The sequence below is a fragment of the Pogoniulus pusillus genome, chromosome 31 (genome assembly GCF_015220805.1).
Source record: "Pogoniulus pusillus isolate bPogPus1 chromosome 31, bPogPus1.pri, whole genome shotgun sequence".
NCBI lineage: Eukaryota > Metazoa > Chordata > Aves > Piciformes > Lybiidae > Pogoniulus > Pogoniulus pusillus.
In genome coordinates, this window is record NC_087294.1 from 14,041,830 (window position 1) to 14,061,217 (window position 19,388).

Below are 19,388 nucleotides of genomic sequence, written 5' to 3' on the forward strand. Positions count from 1 at the left end.
CCGGCTCCCGCGTTGCCTCCCCTCGCCGAGGCAGGCGGCGGGCGACGGGCGGAGGCGGCGGAGGAGGGCCGGGGGCGGTGGCCTGGTGGGGGCGGGCGGCACATGGAGCGGCGGTGGCGGCGGCAGGGTGGCGGAGCCCGGCACGCCGCCTGAGCCGGGCGAGCGAGGGCGGCGGTGGTCGGAGAGGAGGCGCTGAGGGGAGGGAAGGAAAGAAGGGGAGGCAGCCAGGGGGAGAAGTCTCCCACCTCCTCCTTCCCCTTGCCGGCACCGCCTCCTCGGCGCTCCCCAGTGCCGGGGTGCCCGGGCGGGGCGGTGCTCCCGCTCCCTGCCGGGGGTCGGCGCGGCCGGAGCAGGCGGGGGACGCGGCCGGTGCCGTGCAGAGGGTAAGGATGACGCGGGGCGGGAGTGGGCAGCGGATGCCCCCGCGGCGGGGGGCCAGGTAGCCGTCGTCCCCCTCAAAGTTTGTTGGCGGAGAGGTCCGGGAGGTGACACCACCTGCCCCGACGGCGAAGCCAGCGTAGGGGAGGCGGCCGCCTGCGGGCGCATCCTTCCCCGGGATCTGCGACCCACGTCTGCGAAGGGGACCGGGAGAGAGCGGATCTCGCCCCTGCCCCGATCGCGGCTCCGCGCCGCCGCCTCGAGCTTCTGCGGAGAGTTGGAAGGTGCCCGGGAGCCACCCGGGAAGAGTCCGTGGGCCGAGGTGCGTGGTTTGCTTTCGTGAGCCCGGGCGGTGGACGCGGGGGGAGCCCGGGGGATGGGGGTGCGGGAGGCTGGTGGCGTTCCGGTTAACACGCGGCTATTCTTCCCTGCGCGGAGCCCGCAGCCTCCCAGGTTCCCACAGGACCTTATGTGACATCGGAGGTTCCTCCTGCACAGCCCCCGATAATTTACGGCGAGGCTGCATTCTTGTGTACTTTCCCTACCAAAACTCTGCCGTTGAGGCTGTAACCGCAAATAAAAGGCAGTTCGCGATTTTGTGCGCAGTGATGTGCCGCTGAAAGATGTCAGTTAGGCATCCAGCATCTTCAGGAATATCCCAGTAGGGTTCCTGGTTGGTTGGTTTGTTTTTGTCTGAAATTCGGAGGTCTCGGGAGGGGAGGGGGGGAACAGGCGAAAAAGAGTGAGCTTTTTAAACTTCACGCAGTGCTTGTCATGTGAAATCATCAGCTGTTGAGAAATGATTCTGAGTAACCAGATGGGCATGTTTTAAATGGGCATCTTTTTGTCTCAAAGACGCCTGCAAATCTCCATTGAGAGCACCCCTGGATGAGGTATGTACCAAGCCTTTGGTAGGAGAGGGTTAGGTTGGTAGGAGAGGGCTCCTTACCGTGATTTCACTTCGGTTTGGGAAAATGGTGTCAAAAAAGATGAACTCCGTCATTTTCCTTCTTTCTCTAAAAAAAAAAATTAACCATCCAGTGTTATTTTCTGCCTGGCAGCAAACGATCACATTAACAGTTTCGGCATGTTTTCTTCTTTCGGGAGATAAAGGGACATTGTAACATTAGAGCCAGATAGCAAAATACTCCGTAGGCATCTACAAGTTCTTTTGGTTTAAAAAAAAAAAATTTAAGGGGGGGGGAAGGAAGGGAAAAAAAGAAAGGAAGGGGAAAAAAGGAAGGGGAAAAAAGAAGGGGGAAAAAAAGGAAGGAAAAAAAAAAGAAGAAAAAAAAAAGGAAGGAAAAGGGAAAGAAAAGCCAAATGTGGCTTTTTTTTTTAACCTGTTAAAGGTGTAGTGATATTGTTTGTGGGGTGGGTTCCCCCCCCCCCCCCCCTCCTCTTTGGATGTATGGTGTTGTTTTCATTGTTCACCTTTTCTTAAAGGAATATAGCATTCCCTGCTGGGGGTGGCATTGCTGTTCACATGTTCCAAGATTATGCAAAGGATCAGGCTGATATGAAATAAGATATTTAGCAGCAAAACGGGCAGCGTTGCGAAAAAAAAAGACTTGGCTGTGCTTAATTCTTTTCGGATTACACCTCGTAGCAACTGCCAGCATTGGGTTTTTCCCTTCTCAAGAAAGGGAACAGAAAAAAAAACCCCAAACCCAAAAATCCCTGTGGCTTTAGCAGGTATCTGTGTTATTCAGACAGAGTTTATTAAATCAGCCGTAAAAGAAATGAATCCAACATCTTTAAACAGTTTAGAAGATGGAACATGAAATTCCTGGTTGGCTTGCGGTTGGAATTAGTTTTGTGGCAACTAGGAACAGCTTTGCTTTGTTGTCTGATGGTCTTTGGAATGAGTGGCAGAACCATTTGAATGAAAAAAAAATAACACAACGTTTTAAAGCACAACTGATAAAAGCAATAATTGTTTGACTGAGCCAGCAGGCATCTATTGCCGGGGGTAGGGGCGGGGGAAAAAGTTGGCTAGGTAAAGAAATCGACTGTTTGCTGCAAATTTGCCTGCTCGACTGTTGGGTAAGACCTAAAGCCTCAGTAATGAAGTCGAAATACCTATAAAACTCAAGGTGAAGGTGGAAGCAGGTTCTGGTACTGTGAGGAGGGCGCCTTTGATCCTGGCTGTATTTCTTTGGTGAATTATGTTAGCTCAGTTGCATAAAGGACCCCATTAAAGGGCTTTTGTGCTCTGCTGAAGGAATGGCAGGTCTTAGCCACCGCATGCGTTGCTTTTTCTCCCTTCGCAGGTTTCCAGTTGGGCAGTGGAAGTTTAGAAATTAAATTACTTTGGGATTTGTGTGTGGTGTGTGTGTGTTTGGGGTTTTTTTAAGTGATTTCTAACTTTCAGCCTTTTAACGTGGCCATCCCAAAATGCTTGCAGGCTGTCATCTCACTGGGAATCTTTGGTGCTGAAAGTGTTACGCGCTAGAGATGGAGAGCTAGGATGTCTTTGCTTTCTGTTGAGTGGGGGTAGATGAGGAGACTGAGGCAAGGGAGACCTCAAACCCATATATTGACTAAGTGTTTCCCAATGGTTTCACAAGTACATTCCCGTTCCTGGTTCTGCAGGTCTCAGGCACTGTCTGCCACTGACCTACTCCCTCTGCTTCTGCAAGTTTTATAAGAAATGACTGTGACTTCTCCAGTGGAAACTTTGTGATCTCTTTCTGCTCGTGATGTTGGCTACCACATGCATAGAATTAATTTCTTGACAGTGATTGCTCTTGATTTCTGTGCAGACATTCAGTACCAGCTTCACCCAGGTCTTCTCCTCAAACAGTAAATGATCGTAGGTACCTTTCGCTGTGATTCCCAAAGTTTAAGCTGTGTAAAATGATGAATGCTCTACAAAGCCACTGATGGACGTTTAAGTGAGAATTTGGAAGGCTTTCCCCCCCCCCCCCCCTTTGCTAACAGTCTGCTCCTGATTTAAAATAGGTACTGCAGACCACCCTAACAGTGAGATTTGGCCAAGTTCAAAGCAGCTGTGCAGATGGACGCAGAAGACAGAAGGAAATAGACCCTTTTAATCATAACAAGGCTGCTCTTGTTTTCCTATCTATAGTGGAAATGCATGCCAGCCACTTGTACTTAAAAGGAGGCTTGCAAATGTGCCAGAATAGACAGCAACAGCATGTTATTAATGCAAAGTTAAATATGTGACAACCTGTCTTCTCAGTGCTGCTTTTGCGTCTCCATTTCTGGACTGACGCTGTACAGCTGCGAGAAGCGCACGTCTGTGGGATAAGAATTTCCTTACACCACCACCCCCCCATCCCAGAGCTCAGTGCTTGGCTTTGTTAATGCTCACTGAAACCAGCCACGGCCTGTCCTTTTGAAATGATCATAATGACTTATAAATCAATTTCTCGTTAGAAAGAACTTTTCTTTCTCTCTCTCTCTCTCTCTCTCTCTCTCTCTCTCTCTCTCTTTTTTCCCCTCTTCTTTTTCCCAAAGGTGCCATTGTTGCTGATGAAAAATGATTTGGTTTGCAACATAAGGTTGGACCACATTTTATTCTGCCATTTGTGCCTCATGCAGGGGCATTATGCTGATGGAACAGTAGCAACATCCTTTTTCCTTTTTGCTCAAGCAACTCACATCTAAATTACAGACGAAACAGATGTTTCGCTATTGGGTGTGTTGGTGTAGTGTCACTCGGGCAGGGCCAGTGGCAGAACTGGATGTTTTATACCTTTCAAATGTTGCCTTGGTTGTATAGATTGAGGCTAGATGGCATCAAATAGTACCTCGTCCTGTGCTGACCTGCTTTATGACAGTTGTATGCTCTTCAGAAAGGCGTTGTTTGCTCACTACAAAGTCCTGAGCAGGAGCAGATCTGTAGGGAATGCTGTCAGTTGCCTTTTTAAGCTCTTGCTTCATATTTCTACTGGGTTTTTTTTTTGCTGGAAAGCTTTCAAAGTTTGTGCTTAGGGGCTTGAGGGGCTCCAGCCCTCTGTTGTGATCTATGTATGAAGCATACTCTCAGAAATCAGTGCTTATTAGTCAGCTCTGCTTCTGTTTTAAGCAATGCAGTGCTGGAGTATGGACTGTGCATGTGCCTGGAAAATTAGGCTGTGTGGAAGGGAATTCAGGAATCAGAGAAACATCCAGGTTGGCAAAGCCCCTCAAAATCACCAAGTCCAACCTATAACCCTACTCTACAAGATTCACCTTAGACCATAGCCCTAAGCACCACATCCAAGTGACCTTTAAACACATCCAGGGTCACAAAACACAGAAGCATCTAGGATGGAAAAGCCCCTCAGGATCACCAAGTCCAGCCTATAGCCCTACTCAACAAGATTCACCTTAAACCATGGCCCTAAGCACCACATCCAGATGACCCTTAAACACATCCAGGGTGGGTGACGCCACCACCTCCCTGGGCAGCTCATCCCAGTGCCTGACCACTCGCTCTGTGAAGATGCTCAGCAGTCATCTTGCCTGTATATGTTTTTTACTACCTACACTTCTAGCTTGTTTGCTTGTCCTCTAGCACCAGGAATTTACACATGAGAAGCTATTGCAGCGTTTGTGAGGCTTTAGTTGTTCCTCCAGGCATGTGTTGGTGTAGGCTGGATGAGGCACTTAGTGCTGTGGTTTAGTTAATTAGAAGGGTTAGGTGATAGGTTGGACTCGATGATCTCCGAGGTCTTTTCCAACCTGCTTAATTCTGTGATTCTATGTATGCCTGTAATTTTATGCCTAGAAATCTTTGCACAAAACCACAAAGTCATGGCTCATCCCTCAGTATCTTTGAACTGTTTCTCCAAATCTGCTGTAATATTGCTTGGAGTCTCTCCCTGCAATTTGGATATCAGATTCTACTGTAATTCTTTTCTCACTTCTCCTTTTCTCTCTCTCTCTCTTAAAGCATCTGCATATTTAGAAGACATGCACCATTGCCAAGCAATCTGGTGTAGTAGCTTAATATGCTGGCAAATAATTTCACAAGTTGTTTGTGTGTGTGAAGGCAGTATATTTGAATACCATCATCTTCTGAGGGTAGTTATGAAGAGAGTCATCTGAGCTTATTTCAGTGGGGTTTTTGCTGTTGGTTTGGTTTTTGGTGTGGGGTTGGTTTTTTTTGGTGGTTTGTTGGGTTTTTTTCTTTTTGAAAGGCCAGACAGCTCCAGCCCTGAAAGGATGTTTCCCATGTTTTAATTGGAGTGCACGTTTTCATCCTTCACTTAATGTTGATGGCATGGGACATCACGTTTGCCAAAAGCCTTTCCTTTTGTTTTTGCTCTTCTAAGCGCTGCCAATACTTGGTGGCCTAATAACAGCTTTGAGGAGAAGCAGACTCCTGAGGGCTGAGGTAGAGAGGATGTTGCTGTGCAGTGTGTTGCTGTGTTTCTGTCCTTACCTGTAAACCCTCTCTTGCCTTTTGGTGTGTTTATCTGCTCTGTGGGGTGGGTTGTGGTGGGTGTCAAGCGGAGGAGATCTGATCAATGTGTACAATTAGCTGAGGGGTGGGTGTCAAGTGGGGGGGGCAAGCTCATTTTGCTGGTCAACAGCAATAAACCAAGGAGCAATGGATACAAACTGGAACAGAGGAGGTTTCAGCTCAACACAAGGAGAAGCTTCCTTAGAGTGAGGGTGACAGAGCCCTGGAACAGGCTGCCCAGAGAGGTTGTGGAGTCTCCTTCTCTGGAGACTTTCAAGGCCTGTCTGGATGTGTTCCTCTGTGATCTGTGCTAGATAGGATTGTCCTGCTCTGGCAGGGGGGTTGGACTGGATGATCTCCACCTGGATGCATTCCTGTGTGGACTACCCTGGGTGATGCTGCCTTGGCAGGGGAGTTGGAGAGTGGTGAGAGGCTGGAATGGGTTGCCCAGGGAGGTGGTTGAGGCCCCATGGCCGGAGGTGTTTAAGGCCAGGCTGGATGAGGCTGTGGGCAGGCTGATCTAAGCTAGGGTATCCCTGCCCATAGCAGGGGGTTGGAACTGGCTGATCCTTGTGGTCCCTTCCAGCCCTGACTGATCCTGTGATTCTGTGACTCCACTGGAGCCTTCTCTTTCCTTTCCCACCTCTGAGGTCGGTGTCCTGTACTTAATTTTCTTTAAAGAGTTTGATTTTCACTAATGTGCCTGGCCAGATTTACTCAGCTGAGCTCTCCTGCTTGTCCCCAGCTCGATCCCACATGTCAGTGTGTGCAGCACTGCCCTTTGCTGTGACCTTACCAGGGATGGCTTCTCAGAGCCCTTTGCATCTTCCTCCGGCGTTTTGAGTACAGATCAGAAATGGACTTTGAAAAGAGTGAGTCCATTGCCTGCAGAGCTGTGGCTCTGTTCTTTCTCTGTGATGAGATCTGAAAATCCCACTAGCTCTAGCCTTCGGCTTATAGAGGTGTCTCAAAAGTTTGTGCAGCTCAAAAGAGGAGAGGTTTCTCCTTCACCTGATCTGCTTTCCCCAAGCCAATCACAAAGGCAATTCTATTCTTTTCCCTAGAATCTGCATCCCTGCCTCCCAGGAGCTCCTTCCACTTGGGTTTTCCTCTCTTACCTTTCCCAGTTTGCTGCCCTCTCAGCTGGAGCCATACTGTTTCCCATATGAGGAGAGGAGTTTTCTCTCCTTTCCTCTGCCAGCCCTCTCCACACCAGCCGCTTAACCTGCATTCCCCTTGCTCTCAGCATCTTCCTGCTGCCTCCCAAAGTCTTTCATTGGGAACTGTTAGAGCCACAGTTTGTTGTGGGAGGAGGAGAGAGGCATGCAGTTTATGTGTTATCCCTGGAGCCTAATGGTTTTGCCACCTTTCTGTCCCTAATCCTTACTCTTAATAAAGCTCACTACTATTATCTGCTGCAACAAATTCTTGACCTTTTTTGCTCTTCTCAGGCAGCTGTTTTCTTGAAGCAGTCATGTCTTTATTTTGTTGGGGTTTGTTCTGGGTGTTTTAGGGGTTTTTGTTCCTAATAAATGTGAGTTTCAGTCATTTTCATCCTCTGGACCTTACACATTCTTCTAGCGACCTTTATCTGCTAGCATCCAGTGGAGCCTGCATCTTTTCTGTCCTGCTGTGCTCCTTCAAATCACATCTCACTTCAACTACAGTTTGTGTGCTAAGCATCTGTCTCTTCTAGGTGCTTCAGGAGACTGAGTGTCCAACCCCCATCTCTTTTGTACCTGGCTGGACTTCTCTGTCTTCATTTAATGTTCATGCCTTGTACTAGAGAATGGCTAGAAAAGAGGCTGGAAATGAAGCAACTTCTGTTGGAATATTGAAATCCCCCCCAGAAAAAAAAATGCCTTTTGTGAAAAAGGATGAGGTTGAGAGTTCAAAATGGCCCAGCTTAATGAGCTTGCTTCCATTTGCTTTAAAATGTAAATCCCACAGCCCTGTATCAAACTTTGTGAATCCCTCATTTATTCTGCTTTGTAGGGAAATGAGTCCTTAAAGCAGAGCTGATTTGAAGCCACTGCCAGGGCAGAGTTTCCCTTTCTTCTGAGCCTTTCATACTTCAGCAAACCACTTCATCTTTAAATGAAATTAAGATACATGAACTGTGACAGGTCTTCAAATTTCACATTGTTTTAATATAGCCACCTCTGCCTCCCCTCCTTTCTCCCAAAAGCCTGGCAAACTTGGCTGTAGTTTTCTTTTAATGCCACCCTGGCAGACCCCTTGGCACTTTGTGACTTCAGTAGTCTCTGACTTGGTAGGAAATGTGTGTGTAGGGGGTTATATTTCAAGAGCTGAGGGGGTTTGGATGAACTCAGGAACTCAGAGGGCTTTTTTGCAGGCAGACAGAGCAGCTGTCCCTGCTCTTCCCACCCCTGTGGCTGGGTGGGATGTGAGAGACATATCCTTGCTTTGCTTAACTCAGAGGAAGGGCTTCAGGCTAAGCTTCTTGCATACCAGGTGTGCACCCTGCCTGCTGCTATATCACTTCACACAATTACACAGTCACAGAATCTTACAAGTTGCAAGGGACCTCCAGGGTAGAATCAGAATCAGTCAGGGTTGGAAGGGACCACAAGGATCATCTAGTTCCAACCCCTCTGGCATGGGCAGGGACATCTCACCCTAGGTCATAGAATCACAGAACCAGTCAGGGTTGGAAGGGACCACAAGGATCAGCCAGTTCCAACCCCCTGCTATGGGCAGGGCCACCCTACCCTAGATCAGTCTGCTCAGAGCCTCAGCCAGCCTGGCCTTAAACACCTCCAGCCATGGGGCCTCAACCACCTCCCTGGGCAACCCATTCCAGCCTCTCACCACTCTCCAACTCGCCTGCCAAAGCAGCATCACCCAGGGTGGAATGCATCCAGGTGGGTTTTTAAAGTCTCCAGTGAAGGAGACTCCATAACCCCCCTGGTAGCCTGTTCCAGGGCTCTGTCACCCTCACTCTAAGGAAGCTTCTCCTCGTGTTGAGCTGAAACCTTCTCTGTTCCAGTTTGTATCCACTGCTCCTTGGCTTCTTGCTGCTGACCAGCAAAAAGAGCTTGGCCTCAGGCACTTGACACCCACCTCTCAGATACTTGTACATATTGATCAGATCTCCTCTCAGGTCTTCTCCTGACAAAACAGCCCCAGTTTCTCAGTCATGCCTTCGCTTTGGGTGTTTAACTCTCTCCAAGGTGGAGCAATCTGAGCCATTTAGAGATGGGCAGCAGAACGCTTAGAAGCTGCCCATGTGCTCACCTGGAGTCTCTGTGCCTGGAGGTGTTGAAGCAAAGCCTGCATGGGACACTCAGTGCCATGGTCTGGTTGATTGGCCAGGGCTGGGTGCTAGGTTGGGCTGGACGATCTTGGAGGTCTCTTCCAACCTGCTTGATTCTACAGTTCTATCTCAGCAACAAGCCTTTGTAGGGAGAAGATTGTGCTTCTCTTAGTGTTTCTTTCACTCACCAACTAATGCTCTCTTTTCCCCTCCTTGTTCTGTTTCTGTCGTTCAGATTTTCAGCTGCTGGATGCTGGGGGGAGTCACAGAGGGGCAACCCCCAGGTTAGAACAATCCAACCCCTACCCTGCTAGTGTGCAAACGGTATGTTAATTAACATAATTAACCAGGTAGCTGTGGTTTCTTGCTAATCAAGGTTCAGCTTAGCAGAGATACCATCATCTTAGATAAGAACAGAATTGGGTTCAGTCCTTGCATGCCCCACTTTACCCCATGGCCGATGGTGCCTTGCTGTAACTAGGAGCATCACTCCTATGCTCTTCTCCTGATGTCTGTGCTCCCTCCCCATCCCTCAAGCAGAGGAAATTCCCCCTGGAGTGAGTGGAAGTTTTCCTGAATGAGGAGTGACAGCATATTTGCCATTTATAGCCCAGGAGTAGCACGGTGCTGGAGCTAGAGCAGCGGCACAGTAAACAGCAGAGGGGTGAGCTTGCTTTCACGTTGCCACCCTGTGTTTTTTTCCCTTTGCTTGGTGTTGCTGAGCCTGAGAGTGCCAATTCTCAGGCTGCACATTTCTTTCCCAAGGCTCAGAAACCTCTTTCTGTCCTTGAAGCAGGAGTGTTTGTTGCCATATGGGATAAAGTAATTATTAGCTGTATAAATTTTTGTCTGATAGGGCAGTTCTTAGTTCCTGGAGGCCAACAGTTACTGTGGCACATCTCATTTCTCTCAGACTTTTCCAGCTGACTGTACACCAGGAGAAATTACTGCTCATCCTCCTGTGCTAGTGCCTTGTGGACCCAGTGTGGTGGGTGCTCTGTCCTGGTGGGACCTCATTTTGAATGCTGTGTTCAGTTTTGGGCTCCCCAGTTTAAGAGGGACAGGGATCTGCTGGGAGGCTTGGCTGAGACAGCTGCAGGCTGTGTGGCTGTCCAGAGGGACAGGCTGAGAGCTGGGCACAGAGGAACCAGGTGAAGTTCAACAAGGACAAGTGCAGAGTCCTGCATCTGGGGAGGGATAATGAACTGCACCAGCATAGGCTGGGAGGTGACTGCTGGAGAGCAGCCCTGTGCAGAGGGACATGGGGGTGATGGTGGCTAACAGATACCCATGGCACAGCAATGTGCCCTGCTGGCCAAGAAGGCCAATGGGATCCTGGGGTGTATCAGGAGGAGTGTGTCCAGCAGAACAAGGCAGGTTCTCCTCCCCCTCTGCTCTGCCCTGCTGAGACCTCATCTGGAATACTGTGTTCAGTTTTGGGCTCCCCAGTTGAAGAGGGACAGGAATCTGCTGCAGAGGGTCCAGTGGAGGGCTAGGAGGATGATGAGGGGACTGGAGGGCATGGCTGATGAGGAGAGGCTGAGGGCCCTGGGGCTGCTTAGTCTGGAGAAGAGAAGCCTGAGAGGGGATTGGATAAATGTTTATCAGTATCTGAGGGCTGCCAGGAGGGGGGGGACAGGCTCTGCTCACTGCTCCCTGGGATAGGACAAGGAGCAATGGATGGAAGCTGCAGCAAAAGAGGTTCTGCCTCAACACAAGGGGGAACTTCTTTCCTGTGAGGGTCCCAGAGCCCTGGCACAGGCTGCCCAGAGAGGTTGTGGAGTCTCCTTTTGTGGAGCCTTTCCAGGCCTGTCTGGATGTGTTCCTCTGTGTTAGATAGGATTGTCCTGCTCTGGCAGGGGGGTTGGACTGGATGATCTCCTTGGGTCCCTTCCAACCCCTTGCATCCTGTGAGCCTGTGCTGTATAGACTTCATAGAATCACAGAATGGTCTGGGGTTGGATGAGACCTCCAAAGGTCATCCAGTCCAAGTCCCTCTGCACTCAGCAGGGACATCATCAACAGCCCTCTGCAGCCTCACCTTGAATACCTCCAGGCACAGGGCCACAATCACCTCCCTGGGCAACCTGTTCCAGTGTTCCACCACCCCCATGGTGCAGAACCTGTTCCTAACATCCAATCTCAATCTGCTCTGCTCTAGTTTGAATCATTGCCCTCATCCTGTCCCTGTAGCCCTTTGCAAACAGTCTCTCTGCAATAGAAGATGAAACCTTTCTCTGAAGGACTTGCCAACCTTATAACATGTAAGGTTATGTCTTAATTATAAGCTTATATGTCTTAATTATACCTTCCTGTCCTTTAGCCTGTTCTTAATTAGCTGTATCATAGAACAAATATATAGACATTAGAGATCAAAATATTTTCTGGAGTAGAAGCTAGAAGGTTTCATTGTGGATTTCTCTTTCTTGTTTTGATTCCTTTTCTAGCCACGTCAACATCTTTGCGAGTTATCAGTCGCATGGTTGCGTTGCTGATAATTTCTTGCTGAGGAAGAAGGCAAATACTCATTGTTTCTCTTCAGGCTGTTAAAATTACTCTATCAGTCATCCTGATTTTAAAGTGATAAGAAAATCAACCCTTTATTTTTTCCTTTTTTTGAGACAGTGTTAAAGATTTTCTAGTCCTCTTTCTTCCCTAGGACAGCAGGAGAAGATAGGTAATAGCTTTTAACAAAGTCTTCTTGTTACCTAAGCAAACTGGTCCCATGGACCAACAAGAAGTCCAGGGGAGGTATAATTCTTCCTGTTGTTTGAGATGAGTTATCAGCCTCTTACATATTATGTATTTTGTATTTTACTTAGGGGGTGTTAATATTCTGATAGCATCCAAGCATCTTTTAAGGCTACATAACCACACGGTGGATGGCAGCAGTAAGACTTGCACCCCCAACTCTTAGAATCATAAGATTCTAAGATTCTCTTCCAACCAGGTTGGAAGAGACCTCCAAGCTTATCCAGTCCAACCTAGCACCCAGCCCCGGCCAATCAACCAGACCATGGCACTGAGTGCCCCATCCAGGCTTGGCTTCAATACTTCCGGGGATGACAACTCCACCACCTCCCTGGGCAGCCCATTCCAATGGCAAATCACTGTGGAGAGCTTCCTCCTAATATCCCTCCCCTGGCACAACTTGAGATGCATTCCTGTGCGCTCTGCTCTAGCTGATCCTGCTCTGCAGTGGGGTTAAAGCTTTCAAGGTCCCTTCCAGCCTCTGACATTCTGCGATTCTGTGATTTTATGGCAGCCCATTCCAATGCCATTCACTCTGTCTGGGAAGAGCTTCCTCCTAACATCCAGCCTAGACCTCCCCTGGCACAATTTGAGACTGTGTCCCCTTGTTCTGTTGGTGCTTACCTGGCAGAAGAGACCAACCCCACCTGGCTACAGCCTCCCTTCAGGTAGTTCTTCATTAACTCTTCTGCTTTGAGGGTAAAGCTTTGCAAAGTGTGAGTGACCTTCAGCTGATGTTTAACACCTCTTATGTTTGAACCGGGTGTAAAGCAGGCTGGAAAAAAAGAAAAGGGCTAGAGAAAGCTAAATCCAGGTCTCTGCAGACTGTCGAGCGAGTGTTTGTAAAAGCCACTCCATCTAGTGGCAGTCACTTTGCACAGCTGGGCTGGCAGTGCCCATCCACAGCCATCTGCAAGTCTATCAAATGATGTTCAGCTTCGGTTCTCTGAGCCTGGCCTTCAAGAGGAATGATCCTTCTGCTTTAATCCTCATCTCTAGTCATCATTTCTTTACTTGCTCTGAAGTGCTGCGTGCGGTCGTGAAAATCATCAGAGATTCATACAAGTGTCAGGGCTGGAAGGGGCCTCAAGGATCATGCAGTTCCACCCCCCCCTACCCTGGGCAGCGACAGCTCACACTAGATCAGATTGCTCAGAGCCACATCCTGAGCCTGGCCTTAAAGACCTCCAGGGATGAAGCTTCCACCACCTCCCTGGGCAGCCGGTGCCATGGGTACTTTTGAGTGCTGGCATCAGTGTGAGCCCTTCTTCATCTTTAATGAACATCTAACTGCTTTAGAATGAGTGAGATAATGGAACTCCTTTAAGGAAGACCTTCTTTTGGCCTTCCACTATCTGAAGGGAGCCTACATGAAAGCTGGGGAGGGACTTTTTAGGGTGCCAGGTAGTGATAGGACTGGGGGGAATGGTTCCAAGCTAGAGGAAAGGTAGATGCAGATTAGACATTAGGAAGAAGTTCTTCACCATGAGGGTGGCAAGGCACTGGAACAGGTTTCTGCAGAAGGAGTGGATTACAGCATGGCACAGAGACTGCCTTGCCTGTCAGGGGACCTTGCTGCAGCCCTTGCCTGTCACCTCAGCCCTATCCAGAGAGGGGGAGATCTCTGCAGGGGACCCTTGTCTTCTGGGTAGACTGTGACAAGACACAGAAGTTCACAGAATCACAGCATGTCAGGGTCTGGAAGAGACCTCAAAACTTAGAATGGTTTAGGTTGGAAGGGACTTCAAGGATCATCAGTTCCAACCCTCTGCCATAGGCAGGGACACCTCCCACTAGAACAGGTTGCTCAAGGCCTCATCCAGCCTGGCCTTGAACACCTCCAGGGAGGTTGTGGAGCACAGAAGCACTGAATGTGATCAAAGATGCCATTCTGTGCTTCTGTGCTCCACAACCTCCCTGGGCAACCTGTGCCAGTGTCTCACCACCCTCACTGGAAAGAACCCTTTCCTAACATCTAATTTTAAGCTTCCCAGTTTAAACCCATTATTCCTTGTCCTGTTATTACAAGACCTTGTCAGTAGTCCCTCCCCAGCTTTCCTGAGATAGGTGCATGCAGAGCCATACTGCTAGAAATTTCCAATGATGATATTCCCAGCAGCAGACAAAACCAAAATGAATGTCAGCTGCATCCCCTCAAAGCCTGAACTACAGCCCTAATGAACTCCCAAGTACTCACCAAGAAAACTCTCTTTGCAGAGACAATAAGGTGGAAATTACTGTAATAATGTTAAAATATAGGGGGGGGGAAGGAAAAGTATAATTGGAATTCAGAGTGAGACTTGGCTCTCCTGATCCCATTAAGCGTGGTGTTAGCAGAGCATATGCATGCATAGTGATGTTGTCACCTAACTCACTGCCACCTTCAAAAGAGCAGGCAGGAATTCAGGTGTTCATTTGTGTTTCAAACAAAGGTAGGGGTCGAGCAGCAGCTTGCACCTTGTTCTGAAGGAGTCTGTACTTAACATGACTCCAGCAGGGACCAGCTACCTCAGAACAATTTGTTTCTCTGTCTGGCAGAAGCATTCAGTTTTTGAAGCTCTGCTCAAAGTTAATCTTCTCCACGCGGGGCTGTGGCTTTGATCATTTGCATGGTTGTGTTTCTTCTCTCAGAAGTGAGCTGGAATGACAGAGACTGCCATGGCCATCCTTATGTGTTTCTAGCACTGCTTTACTGTACTTTTACTGTACTTTTACTGTACTTCTACTCTTTTGGTTTTGTTTTGTTTTCAAAAAGATAACTCTGCCCTGGTGAGACCTCACCTGCAATGTTGTGTTCGGTTTTGGGCTCCCCCAGTTCAGGAGGGATAGGGATTTACTCGAAAGAGTCCAAGGGAGGGCCATGAAGATGGTGAAGGGGCTGGAGCACTGCCTGATGAGGAGAGGCTGAGGGACCTGGGGCTGTTTGGTCTGGTGAAGAGAAGACTGAGAGGGGATCTAATCAATGTTTTTAAATACACTGGGAGGGGACAGACTTTTCTCAGTTGTACTCTGTGATAGGACAAGGGGTAATGGATCAAAACTACAGCACCTCAAGATGAGGAAGAACTTCTTTATTGCAACAGTCCCAGAGCCCTGGCACAGGCTGCCCAGAGAGGCTGTGGAGTCTCCTTCTCTGGAGCCTTTCCAGCCCTGTCTGGATGTGTTCCTCTGTGACCTGTGCTACATTCTATGGTCCTGCTCTGGCAGGGGGGTTGGACTTGTTGACAGAACAAGAGGACACAGTCTCAAACTGCACCAGGGCAGGTTTAAGGAAGAAGTTCTTCACAGAGTGATTGGCTGTGTCCTCTTATTCTGTCACTGGGTGCGTAGGAAAAGAGCCCAACCCCACCTGGCTACAGCCTCCCTTCAGGTAGTTGTAGACAGCAAAGAGCTCTGCCCTGAGCCTCCTCTGCTGCAGGCTGCACACCCCCAGCTCCCTCAGCCTCTCCTCACAGGGCTCTGCTCCAGGGCCCTCCCGAGCCTTGCTGCCCTTCTCTGGACATGTTCAAGCACCTCAGCATCTTTCTTAAACTGAGGAGCCCAGAACTGGATACAGCACTCAAGGTGTGGCCTGAGCAGTGCTGAGTACAGGTGCAGAAGGATTTCCCTGGTCCTTTTGGCCACACTGTTCCTGAGCCAGCCCAAGCTGCCATTGGCCTTCTTGGCCACCTGGGCACACCGCTGGCCCGGTGCTGGTGCACTGACTCAAACTCAGTGCTATGCCAGTGTGAACTGCCCTGACTGAGGCTTCTGATCTACATAGAGCTGATCACTGCTGCACTCATTGGCTTAGCAGCGCTGCTCACCTTTCCTGAGACTGGACAGGGCTAGGTAACAACCTCCTTTCCCCATATACCCCAAACCATCCCAGTTACCTTAGCTTGCTTAGCAGAAAGGAGTAGACTAATGAACCCTCGTCCAGATCCCTGTGTTTGCAGGTTAAATACCTTGCCAATAACTTTACAATAACAAATCCAGGATGTCAGTGTACCTCAGGTTGCTGTGCTAAGGTAACAGAGAGGGGTATTGGGCGGTCTGTGAAACTGTGGCTTTTCCCCCTTTCCTCTCTGTTGTCACATTTTCCCAACCCTCAGTGCCTTTGGAAAGCAAAGCAGTGATGGTGCTGCTGCTCTTGCAGTGGCACCTGGTATTACCTAAATGAAGCAAGCCCAAGGAATATTGGTCTGCAAGGTGCTTTGCAATCAGAAGCCAAGTTGAGATGTAGACAAAAGCACCTTTCTGCTGGAGCGGCTTGGAAGGTTTTGATGAGAAAAGGAAAATTACTTCCCTGTGGAATACTTAATTCCTTGCTCTTCTGTTTTCCACATCACTTCTCAGTGTAAATCAGCTCTAGTGAGGTCCAGTTCTAGTGAACTTCCACTCACTGCTTCCTGCAGGTGGCAAAGGCCAGACCTGTATCAATACAATGAAAGGTTGATTTTGTTTGACACCATTCAGCTGAGTTGTTTGTGAAGTTTGTCTGCCTGTTTCTTTTAATGAATTCTCATCTTTTTTCTTTTTTCCTTTCTAGGAATTCCTCTGATGCATTTTTTCCTCCCCCAAGCCTCTCTGAAGCCAGCAAGACTGGGGTTATGAAGTCAGTCCTAGATGGCCTCGCAGATACAACTTTCCGAACAATCACAACAGATCTTCTCTACGTGGGCTCCAACGATATCCACTACGAAGACATGAAGGGTGACATGGCATCCAAGCTGGGATACTACCCCCAGAAGTTCCCTCTCTCTTCCTTCAGGGGTGATCCTTTCCAAGAAAAAATGACTGCAGGAGATGATCCCCTGTTGAGCATCATTCCTTCAGATCAGGTCAACATCACAGAGTTTTACAACAAATCCCTGTCCACATTTAAGGATAGCGAGGAGAACATACAATGTGGAGAGAACTTCATGGATATGGAGTGCTTTATGATCCTGAACCCCAGCCAGCAGCTGGCCATCGCCGTGCTCTCGCTCACTCTGGGCACCTTCACGGTCCTAGAGAACCTCCTCGTCCTGTGCGTCATCCTCCACTCCCGAAGCCTCCGGTGTCGACCCTCCTACCATTTCATCGGCAGCCTGGCTGTGGCTGACCTGCTGGGCAGCGTGATCTTCGTCTACAGCTTTGTGGATTTCCATGTTTTCCACCGGAAGGACAGCCCCAACGTCTTCTTGTTCAAACTGGGTGGAGTTACAGCCTCCTTCACCGCCTCCGTAGGTAGCCTTTTCCTGACGGCCATAGACCGCTACATATCCATACACAGGCCGCTGGCTTACAAAAGGATTGTTACCCGACCGAAGGCTGTGGTGGCGTTCTGTGTGATGTGGACCATCGCTATCGTCATAGCCGTGCTGCCGCTGCTCGGCTGGAACTGCAAAAAGCTCAACTCCGTTTGTTCAGACATATTCCCTCTCATCGACGAGACCTACCTGATGTTCTGGATCGGGGTCACCAGCGTCCTCTTACTGTTCATTGTCTATGCTTACATGTACATCCTGTGGAAGGCTCACAGCCACGCTGTGCGCATGATCCAGCGGGGCACGCAGAAAAGCATCATCATTCAGTCGACGGAGGACGGTAAGGTGCAGATCACTAGGCCCGATCAAACTCGTATGGACATCAGGTTAGCCAAAACCTTGGTCCTTATCCTAGTTGTTTTAATCATATGCTGGGGCCCTCTCCTCGCCATCATGGTGTACGATGTCTTTGGGAAAATGAACAAGCTCATCAAGACTATCTTTGCCTTCTGTAGCATGCTCTGTTTGCTGAATTCAACAGTGAATCCCATCATCTACGCTCTGAGGAGCAAGGACTTGCGACACGCCTTCCGCAGCATGTTCCCCACCTGCGAAGGCACGGCGCAGCCCCTGGATAACAGCATGGAGTCTGACTGCCAGCACAAGCACGCCAACAACGCGGGCAACGTGCACAGGGCTGCCGAGAGCTGCATTAAGAGCACAGTTAAGATTGCCAAAGTTACCATGTCCGTCTCCACGGACACGACTGCTGAAGCGTTGTAAAGGCAGAGACTTCTCAGTGTCGGGAGAAAAAAAGAGTTAGGTTAAAAATTAAAAAATAAAGAAATAATAATAATAATAATAATAATAAAAAAAAATCAAAACAACAACAACAAAAAAAAATCCACCACAGAGAAAACCAAACCCGTGGCTTAACGTGTTTGTACCTTCCCGTAATATTTTTGTTGTTGTTGCTGTTGTTGTTGTTGTTTTGGTTTGTCATTGTAAGTGGAGCAATGATTGTATTAAGAGCATTACCATCAGCGAGTTCTTCAGGTTCTACAATTCAAGTAGAAAATTCAAGTAGAGAATTCACTTGAAGGTTTGTCATTGTAAGCAGAGCAATGATTGTATTAAGAGCATTACCATCAGCGAGTTCTTCAGGTTCTACAATTCAAGTAGTGAATTCAAGTAGAGATTTCACTTGAGGTTTGTCATTGTGAGCGGAGCAATGATTGTATTAAGAGCATTACCATCAGCAAGTTCTTCAGGTTCTACAATTCAAGTAGTGAATTCAAGTAGAGATTTCACTTGAGGTTTGTCATTGTGAGCGGAGCAATGATTGTATTAAGAGCATTACCATCAGCAAGTTCTTCAGGTTCTACAATTCAAGTAGAGAATTCACTTGAAGGTTTGTCATTGTAAGCAGAGCAATGATTGTATTAAGAGCATTACCATCAGTGAGTTCTTCAGGTTCTACAATTCAAGTAGAGAATTCAAGTAGAGAATTCACTTGAAGGTTTGTCATTGTAAGCAGAGCAATGATTGTATTAAGAGCATTACCATCAGCGAGTTCTTCAGGTTCTACAATACAAGTAGAGAATTCAGTTGAATCAAGAGATTCAAGTGAAATGTTCAGAATTTTAGTTTGGTTGTTTTGTTGTGAGTTTGTTTGGTTTTTTTCCCCCTCAAAAAGTGTTTACTGAATAATAAGTGAAAGAGCACAGAGAAAATTAACCAGGTTAGCAAGGATTTTTTTTTTTTGGGGGGGGGAGAGGGAGGGGTGTGACAAAGAAAAATTGTGAAACCTACCTGAAAACTTAACTCATCCTCAAAACTAATACTCTGGAATAAGACGAAGCAAAGCCTTGTCATCACGCTGTTCATCTCAATGTGAAGTGTATTTCCTGTCTGTAAGTAATTGGAGCTTTTGGTTTCTTCCCAAAGCGGCAGTGCTGAGTTTTAGAGGTTTCTGTAACGCGTGTGTCGTGTCCCGTGAGTTGTATGCTGTTCTTATTCTGTGTTGTTGATATTTGTCTGATTAAACAAACAAACAAACAAAAAGTGATAAGGTAGAACTTAACTGTGGAAATAATGTGAAATGTGATATGTAAACCCCCCCACCCCCTCACCCCCTGTTGAAAACACTTAGCTGTGTTTGAAGAATTCCTACGAGCTATTTTGGAATTTTTAACACTTTTTAGTGGTCTTCTGTGGACTTAGAGGAGAGGCTTTGTGTTCTTCTACTGAAGTTATTTCCCCACTACCTTTTACTTTCATATGCATACGAGAGTAACAGCAACAGAGGAGTAGAGGAGGAATGTAAAGAGAGGAG

General features: G+C 48.1%; 1 protein-coding gene across 3 annotated transcripts; it reads left to right on the forward strand.

The window, feature by feature from the left end:
* Positions 1-160: 160 nt before the first annotated feature.
* CNR1 (cannabinoid receptor 1) lies at positions 161-18,819 on the forward strand. 3 transcript variants are annotated; one of them, XM_064169148.1, is made up of 2 exons: positions 161-383; positions 16,354-18,819. In XM_064169148.1, exon 2 carries the CDS (start codon positions 16,415-16,417, stop codon positions 17,834-17,836), a length of 1,422 nt encoding a protein of 473 aa, XP_064025218.1. In that variant the 5' UTR covers positions 161-383; positions 16,354-16,414; the 3' UTR covers positions 17,837-18,819. The 3 variants fall into 3 exon arrangements, with proteins under 3 accessions (XP_064025218.1, XP_064025219.1, XP_064025217.1); XM_064169149.1 differs by lacking the exon at positions 161-383 and adding an exon at positions 527-700; XM_064169147.1 differs by lacking the exon at positions 161-383 and adding an exon at positions 1,121-1,271.
* Positions 18,820-19,388: the final 569 nt, after the last annotated feature.